The sequence below is a fragment of the Anneissia japonica genome, unplaced genomic scaffold, assembly GCF_011630105.1.
Source record: "Anneissia japonica isolate Jap-2015-1 unplaced genomic scaffold, ASM1163010v1 scaffold5623_len388731_cov182, whole genome shotgun sequence".
Taxonomy (NCBI): Eukaryota; Metazoa; Echinodermata; class Crinoidea; order Comatulida; family Comatulidae; genus Anneissia; species Anneissia japonica.
In genome coordinates this window covers 283,927-293,898 of record NW_022727290.1, presented here as the reverse complement: position 1 = coordinate 293,898, position 9,972 = coordinate 283,927, and the positions used below count along the sequence as shown (strand labels likewise).

Sequence of the window (9,972 nt, the reverse complement as noted above, 5' to 3'; positions counted from 1 at the left end):
GGCATAAATGACTGTGGGTCTCAAGAGGCTGAATAGCCTATTCAATTATACCCACACCCAAATAAGTTGTAACAATATGGATTTTAGAAACAATAGGAGAAGAAATTCAGTACTGTATATATTTAAATATGCCTAGTATATATATAATGTATATAATAGGACTACAAATCAGTATGTTCATACCGTTATTATCAATAGTTTTTATACTATGGCTTTTTTAATTATCATTATTTTAATATTATTTTTATTAATGCTGTTTTTATTATTATGTAGGAGATGGGGTAACCATGTTAGTCTAGATGATAACAGTAAATGAAGGACAAACAGCACTTTTCAGACTAACAATTTTATTAAATCAAGCTTTTCGACCATGCAGTGGTCTTTTTCAGGTGAACTCCCATGAAGAAGACCACTGCGCGGTCGAAAGCTTGTGTTTTAATAAATTTGTTAGTCTGAAAAGTGCTGTTTATTCTTCATTTACTGTTTTTATAATTGTAAATGGAAAAAGAACAAAGGCACGATTTGAAACACTTTAATTTTGACATAGTTTGGCTTTGCGTTCACATATCTTTTTTTGGTAATCATTTTATAAATATACCGGTACAGTAAATTGGGGCCGAGTTGACATGGGGCCGAGTTGACTTAGGGCCGAGTTGACATGGGGCCGAGTTGACATGGGGCCAAGTTGACTTGGGACCGAGTTGATCTGCTTTCGTTGGACTCTACTCTATACACCTACAGACAAGCCAAACCGGATCAGGTGGACCAAGGGTATGTAGCCGAGGTCGAATATCTTCAGCAATGAGTTATGTGTAGTGACGGCCGCCGTCTGTTTGAGAGACCGATCAACAGTAACGACCTCTAACCCCGGCATCTGTGTATTTGTATATCCTGCCCCCAGGTGTGCAAGGGAGGGATCGCCGAGATCTTGGGGAATTGTCGTCACTCGTACACTGGACTACATGCAAGGAGCATCTCTTAGCTAACGCTACAGGATTGGTTTTTGTGTATCTGGTGTCTGGGTCTGCTATACAGGGTATATACTTGTAGTGACGGCCGCCGTCTGTTCGAGAGACCGATCAACGGTAACGACCCCTAACCCCGGCATCTGTGTATTTGCATATCCTGCCCTCAGGTGTGCAGAGGAGGGATCGCCGAGATCTTGGGGAATTGTCGTGACTCGTACACTGGACTTAATGCAAGACGCATCATTAACCCTATCACAGGATTGTTTATCTGGTGTCCGAGTCTACACAGGAGTATAATTGCCTGCGTTGTGGGTACTACTGTGACTGATTTATATTATTGGAGTATTGTCGCCTGAAGAAGATATCCCATTAGATAAAGGTAAGCACCACTCGGTACCTTTAATATCACAGCATATATATAGGCGATAAATACTACATTGGCGCTGGCCATAGTCTACATGACCAGACACTTTCGTCATTACCTACTGGGACGACCTTTCCGAGTGAGGACTGACCACAATAGCCTAACTTGGTTACTCAACTTTAAGCAACCACAAGGACAGTTAGCTAGGTGGATCGAAGAGCTTAGCCAGTACAATATGATCATCCAATATCGTAAGGGTAAACTGCATGCTAACGCCGACGCTCTCTCTCGTTTGAGGGAAATGCATGACTCTGGGGCGGGCGCCACCCCACTTGTGGGGGTGTTCGTATTGTAGACGAGCACATGAGAGGTGGGCTACTTTCAGGGAAGTAGTGGATGATGTAGTGCCTATCGCTCATGTGGGTCAGATCAGGTCAGCCAAGGGGTCTGATGATATTCCATGGGATCCCGGGGGCCAGGTGACTATTGAAATAATTAGGCCGGACACCCAGGGTGGAAATAATACAATTTCTATCTTACAGGATAACGGATCCAGAGTATATGCTGTACAACCAGATGCTAAAGCTTCTTGCTGGGGCTACTCTTTGGATGAAATAAAACAGGGCCAGACAAACGATCCTGACCTTGCACCCATCCTAGACTGGTTGAAGAACGGCGAACCATTAGAAAAGACGCTCTTTATTTCCAGCGCTTCAACCAAATTTCTTTGGTTGAACAAAGACCGTCTACAATTAACCGATGAGGGAATCCTGTTCATACAGCAGAAGAACGCTACTGGGCGCCTCTTAGTACTACCCAGGGAGTGGCAGATGGAAGCCATACGACTACATCATGACCTACCGTCAGCGGGGCACCAGGGAATAGCGAGAACAAAATTCAGATTGAAGGAGAAGTTCTGCTGGCACGGTATGGGTAAGGATGTGGAAAGATATGTGTTAACTTGTGAGAATTGTAATCGTAGCAAGAAATCCACTCGTAAGGGTAAATATCCAATGACCGAGTTTCATGCTGGGATACCGATGGAACGGGTGCACATAGATTTCCTGGGCCCCCTACCCAAAACTGAACAGGGCAATATATACATATTGATGATGGTTGATCAATTTAAGAAATGGGTTGAGATCAGTCCCGTTCCCTCCCAAATCGCCGAGGTGACTGCGAGAGCACTGGTGGGGGATTTCTTCTCCCGCTTCGGGGTTCCCTTCCCATTACACTCTGATCAGGGGAGGAATTTTGAAAGTGAATTATTTAACTCTTTATGTCAAGTCTTACAGATCCACAAGACCCGTACTACCAGCTATCGGCCGTCAGCCAACGGTCAAGTAGAGCGGTTTAATCGTACGTTGATGGATGCGGTAAGATGTTATGTCGGCAAGAGACAGAGAGACTGGGATGTCCATCTTCCACAACTTGCTGGTGCATTACGCGCCACAATAAACAGATCTACAGGGTTTACTCCGAACATGCTGATGCTAGGCCGGGAAATTAATCTTCCCGCTGATTTGATGTTTGCCCAGTGCCAGTCGGGGGAAGCTCAGGAAGTTGGGGTTTACATCTCAGAATTGGTTCGTTCCATTCGGGACGCCCACGATACTGCCAGGGAGACCCTCAAGGAGACTCAGAAGCGCATGAAGAAGAATTATGACCTGCGTGTTCTGAAGCGGCCTTATCAACGTGGGGATAAGGTGTATATACTCGATAACAGCACCCCCAAAGGCAAATGCAAAAAACTTTGTCCTCCGTGGAAGGGTCCGGGAGTCATAATAGACGTCATAACTCCGTGTTTATTCAGGGTACAGTTGAGGAACAAAGTGATGATCCTCAATCATGATAAGTTGAAGCCTTGCCTTGATAGGCAGCTTCCCAAATGGTTGATTAACTATGTTTTACCACCTTCCTCTTTACCTACAGATAATGCGGATGATGCCCCAGGAGCGCTGTATTGCAGTTGTCATAAACCCTGGGCAGGCGCCTTTATGATTCAGTGTGATTATTGTGATATCTGGTATCATGGCTCATGTGTAAACATCTCGCCATCGGATGCCCTGAACATTGATTTGTATAAGTGTGCCCAGTGTAGAAACCCTGGCCAGTTGACTATTCACTAATGTGTAGTGTTAATAATTAGTTCAATTTCCCATGTCCATTTCTAACCACATGTATTGTATTTCCTTACTCTCGCAGAAATGGACAAGCAAGATCAGCTGCCGTCCGTTGATGAGATGGACGTCCAACTTAGTGTGGCTGAGGAGAATAACCTCCTCGCCGATTCACCTCACCCGCCACCACTGGAGTCACTCCCGCCCGCAGAGCCGTTGCCGCCAGCAGAGTCATCGTCAATGGAGCCTGAGGCGGATATTCATCCAGTAGAGTAAACTCCATCCTCAGCCGAACCATCCCAACCCGGAGCGGGAAAACGCCCATCACTGCCTCCGGAGAATGCTTGCGTTTGGCCGGGGTGTACTATTAAGAGGGTTGTCAATATGAGGGTGCATGTTATGGCCAAACATGTCCCACAAAATCTGAAACCTTTGGGTCGCAGTTCTCGACGCCAAGCCCAACGGCAGCTTGACGTTTTAAGACAACTGGTTGTAGCGTGTATAGGTGAAGGAGCCACCTTACACGAACTCATGATCCGCCTCAACCGAGAGAGAGGGATGGGAGAGTCCGGGTTTAAGTTTGCCATAGATCATCGCACCTACCGAGCTATGCAAATGATTTGTGCAGAGATGGGTGGGGAAGAGTGCGGGGTGTTTACAGTTAATCCTGCCAATCACCCTGCATGCTTGATCCACTGGCGATGTTTGGCGGCTATTGCCGTCCGCGTCGAGCCGGGTGTCCTCCAGACCATCTTTCAGCGAGCGAAGGGGGAGGTTACCGTTCAACCCGCTATTCAACCCCCTCAACCCCGTGGAAAGAGGGTTCGTCAGGAGGAGCCGAGAAAGGAGTTAAAGCCCAAGAGAAAGGCGCTTCCACAATCACGTGGGACGCCACATTCTTCCCAGGGCTCAGCGGCGAAGGCGTATGACGCCCATTTTCACCTGGACCGTTTGCGTCAGGGGCTGAGGGTGTCTTCTTGGGCCACTCTTGGCGACCTGGAGCGAGCGGAGCCAGCAAGGGGCGACGTCCTTCCCGTGTCTGTGGTTGGGGGTGTAACAGTTTACTGTGACCCACATACCTACCCTACGGCACGGGAAGTGCATTTCATCACTAGGGATCTACACCTGGAAGTTGCCGTAGGTATTCATCCGAAACATGACTTGACATCTGACCAATTTGATCGGCTTTATTCCCTATCAAGAATGAGGGAGGTGAGGATCCTAGGGGAAATTGGCCTTGATCATACCCGGCCACCCTCGGATTGGTATCGCCAGGAAAACCTCTTCCGAAGAGTATTGAACCGGTGCTATGCCCATCACCAGCACCGGGTAGTGTGTTTGCACCTACGTGGTATGGCCGGTGATCCCACGGCAGAGGAGTGTTACTCTCGGGCTTTGGATATTTTACGGCTGTCCCGCGTCCCTCAGGAGCAACGCTTGCTGCTGCACAATTACACCTCCACCGTTGCCATTGCCGATGCCTTCCGTCATCATTTTCCCGCCACGCTTTTCAGCTTTTCGTTGGCCGTGAGTGGGTTCAACAACCAACAACGCCAGGCATGCAGGCACATCGAAGCCGTAGATGACAGGCGGTTGCTGCTGGAATCCGATGGACCACACTTCGCACCAGCAGGACATCGAGTTGGTTCCCCCCATCTTCTATGGGCAACAGCGGCAGCGGTTGGGGAGGTGCTCGGCCGTGAACCCCGTCAGATCCTGGATCTGACATGGAAGAACGGACGGGACCTTTTCTAAAAAATGCAGCATGCTATAAAGAAGATTTTATGTTTGTTTATATATTCTGTTCTGGAAATTAATTTACTTTATATTTTACAGACCCGGATGATTCAGCATAGTGAACATCCGAGAGAACAGCTTTTTGCATTATTCCCGTTGAAGACATCAGTGTACGTTCACCGGGTTTCCTGTACAATCTGTGACTCAGCGAGCCCATACGTTTTCCGACTGGTTATCAACAGGATGATGTCAACTCTTTTCAAATAAGGGAGGAGTGTAGTGACAGCCGCCGTCTGTTCGAGAGACCGATCAACGGTAACGACCCCTAACCCCGGCATCTGTGTATTTGCATATCCTGCCCTCAGGTGTGCAGAGGAGGGATCGCCGAGATCTTGGGGAATTGTCGTCACTCGTACACTGGACTTCATGCAAGACGCATCATTAACCCTATCACAGGATTGTTTATCTGGTGTCCGAGTCTACACAGGAGTATAATTGCCTGCGTTGTGGGTACTACTGTGACTGATTTATATTATTGGAGTATTGTCGCCTGAAGAAGATATCCCATTGGATAAAGGTAAGCACCACTCGGTACCTTTAATATCACAGCATATATATAGGCGATAAATACTACATACTGTACCGTACTATATACGGCGTGTACTATTTCTCTGTGTGTCCGTATTGGATATATATATTGGAGTATTATCGCTTAAGAAGATATCCCATTGGATAAAGGTAAGTACCACTCGGTATTATCACAGTATATAGGCGATAATTACTACATATGGTTAGGGTTAAAACATTAAGAAGATATTCAACCTCGGCTACATACCCGCGGTCCATGGATCGCACCTGATCCGCCAAACCAAACCTACTACACTTCACATTAGGCCTAGCCTAGTAGTAGGTAGTCTAGTAGGCCTAGGCTAGGCCTAGGTCTGGCCCTAAAGAGGTAGGGCCAGACCTACTGTACCTACTAGGGCCTAGGCCTAGAGAGAGAGAGAGGCCTAGGCTAAAGTAAATGAGATAGGCCTATGTAGTAGTAGGCCTAGATAGGCCTACTTCTTTATTATTATCTTACCGATATCTATAGCAAAACGTTTTGCATTCTTTAAATTCCTAAAAACCTGCTCGGGAGGCAGGGCTATGCAATGTGCATAAAGTGATGTTTCAGACATGATTGATAATGCGCCCTCTATGAGAGGCGTTACTTTTTCGTGTTGTCAGATCATATGTGGAACAATTATTTAAATATAATTCATTATTTATCATATAATCTAATAGATCACCTATTAATTATATATAATGCATTTACGTCTAATTAGTTTACTGGTTTCATTATATAGATATAGGGTAACACATCATTATAATAAATAATGAAAAGTAACTTACAATTATTTATATATAATAAGTTCACTGATTTCATTATATTATAAATAACGAATTGACTTCAAACTCATTATATATAAATAACTGTTTTCACTTTGGGGTTCTCTTAATTGATTTGAGATTTTCAGTACAGCAGATTCAGAATCTGCTGTAGCCCTTGCTGTGCCATTTTCGATTGGTGATGGTCTGTGACCTGTAGACCACACACAATAGGCCCTAATTGTAACGTTAGAGCACTGATGAATATTTATTACTTCATAATTTGCATAACGAATTATTTATAAACCATGGTTTCCTACGATGTCATTATTTATATAAAATGGCACTCGACCTCAACGGTTATTTATATTATTGGTAAATAAGAACCCATTATTTAGATATAATGATCTTGACACGATAACACGTGTGCATTATATACATATAATGGTTTTGTGACAGCTATTATTTATATATAATGAAATGTAAAAGCAGTTATTTATATATAATGAGTTTGAAGTGAACTTATTATATATGAATATTTGTAAGTTCCTTTTCATATTTATATATAATGATTTGTTACCTTTTCATATATATATAATGGAATCAGTGAACTTATTATATATAAATAATTGTAAATTACTTTTCATTATTTATATATAATGATGTGTTAACCTTTCCTTATTTATATATAATGAAACCAGTAACCTTATATATAATTTAAATAATGTTTGGTTAACCTTTTATTATTTATATATAACGAAATCAGTAAACTAATTATATATAAATAATGAAAACGTTAACGCAATTATTTACATATAATATTTTAGACGTAAATGCATTATATATAAGAAATGGGTGATCTGTTGAATTATATGGTAAATAATGAATTATATATAAATAATTGTGTGAAATAATAAATTTACACTTGGCGCCTCATAGAACGCCACCGTCAGCGGTGAGCGTGCGAAGAACAATTTAAAGTGATAAAATGGAACTTTTAGATTTATAGTTTGTTTTGTATGTGAATTTGCGAGACAAACTTTAATCACCCGTTGTATTATGAAATTTACTCCCACACACCTTGTAGTTATTAATATTTATCTTATCAAAAAAATGTATTTAGGCTACTGGCACCTTGACCTCTGACGATTAGTGCCAACAAATTTTCACAAAACCTGATGCAATAATGACAATAGTGACAAAATGATTATTATGGTTTATTTTCAGGCGCTCCAAATTTCTTTCCTATTCTTTCTTCCTATGCTTCTTCCATATTTTTAAATTAATTTATTTTACTAAATACATATTTATGCATTATATATATATATATATATATATATATATAGGCCTATATATATGTATATTACGATACATATTTTAACTGTACACATTGTGTCTGTATTTAAAATATTTCAATCTTCTCACTTTATTTAAATATTATCAAACATTATAAACTTTAACGATTACATTATTTCATATAATATATTTTTCAAGTAAATATCTAAACTTCAACTTTAATTAATTAAATATAAACTCTGAAAGTCTCTAAATTTACGTAGATTAGATCAATAAAAATAGACATAGTAGTAATCCTTATCTATTCATTAATAATAATATTTCCAATTTTCTAATCAATTTTATATCGCCGGAGTTAGTTTCGACCTAGTCTAGCTTTGCTAAAAAGGTACACTTTCTTCATCAGTACCGTTACGATTTTTCTTCGTTGTGGTCAGGTGTGACCGCAAAGGCAACGATATCGTTATCGGTATCGTTACCGGTATCTTTATCGGTGTAGGTGTGACCTGGCCTTTACGCTAGCGTATCGTTAATCGAGTGGCGTGTACTTGTAGCGAACACCAGTAAATATCGCGCAATCACTAGCTACGTTCAGACCAGGCGTTAGATACGTCTGGCGTATCTCTTATGTCTGAACGTAGCCTTTAAGTACGCTACTGATTTACGACAGTCACGCATCAGTGATTTTGAACTCAGCCAGGATTTGACTAATCAAAATAAGCCTAGATATAAACAGATAATAAAATGCGCGAATTACTAATACGAATATTTCGCGCGAATACTTACGCTAGCGTTTGTTAATCGCACAGTCTGGACATCTCGCTAATTACGCCATGGATTAATGTACGCTCGACGTTAGATACGCCTGGCGTATATCTCAGGTCTGAACGTAGCCATAGTAAGAGTAATATAGTATTTATGTGCAAGTTTAATATTTTTTATATATTTTTCAACTGCAATTTGATATTTTCTGTATTTTTTATATTGAAATTTAACTCAATTTGTTGTAAATGAAATTTTTTATAACAACTATAATTTTAATAATATTTATTATATTTAGTAGCAGCGTGACAATTTTGTTTATCAACATTTAATTTCAATAATTGCAATTATAGCCCTAAATGTTTCTTATTTTTTATTTTTTATCTCCTTGCTTTTTGTTATTTGATGTTTGTTTGGTGTCATTTTTTTATGATTGGTTTGGTGTTTTTATATGTGAATAGACCAAAATAGTTTATCTTATCTTATCTTACCTATCAGTAGGTTTTCCTTCAACATAATAACATAATAACCAGTGGCGTAGAAAAATATTTTTCATTGGGGGGAATGATTGGCGTGTTAGCCAGTGTCGTAACAGGCGCGGGGTTGGGGGGAAGGGGGAACCTGCCTCTCCCCTGACGGTTTTTACCGGGCTGACAAGAATAAAAAGGAAGATATCATAATGACCAGACTCACAACACCTTGCAACCCCTTCTCCACTTCAAAAACTGTCATAACTCCTTTGATCTATGCTGCCCGATGGCGTAACCACTGGGGGAAAAGGGGAAAATATCTATCTTTGAAAAATCTTCCCCACCCCCTTTATAAATGCCCTTTCATCCCCTGAAAGTGTGCATAAAAACCTCAAATTTCGCGCGCATTTCTTGTTAACATGGCCCAATTTCCTCTAAAAATTGCACATTTTAGAATTAAAAACACCGGGAGACAAGGGGAAAATATCCATCTTTGGAAAATCTTTCCCCACCCCTTGACAAATGCATCCTCTGAAAGTGCCTAAAATTCTCAAAATCTTTGCATGCATTTCTTGTTACGGTAGGCCAATTTCCCCCATAAATTGCAAATTTTAGGGAGTTTTCATCAATTCCAACGAAATTAGAATTAAAAACACAAGAATATTTTGCGCTCTTGGCGCGCATTTTTTAGAGTTTTTTTAGTTTTTTCCTTTTTATGTTATTTAAACACATAATAGTCCCAAACTCAAGAAAGACAAATTTAAGATAGATCATTTTAACCTAAAAGAAGGGCCTCAATGTGTATAGGCCTAGATGGTACAAGAATATGTTTGTAATAAATAAAACCATGATGAAAATGCTTATATTTATTATTATTATATTGT

The 9,972-nt window shown here is 41.0% G+C and overlaps 1 protein-coding gene across 1 annotated transcript in view; it reads right to left on the bottom strand.

The window, feature by feature from the left end:
* LOC117113669 (4'-phosphopantetheine phosphatase-like) overlaps positions 1–6,377 on the bottom strand; it is a 25,326-nt gene extending 18,949 nt beyond the window's left edge. Inside the window, exon 1 of the mRNA XM_033257076.1 lies at positions 6,274–6,377. Within this exon, the coding sequence (XP_033112967.1) occupies positions 6,274–6,370 (97 nt within the window). The 5' untranslated portion in view covers positions 6,371–6,377. The remainder of the gene's footprint in view (positions 1–6,273) is intronic.
* Positions 6,378–9,972: the final 3,595 nt, after the last annotated feature.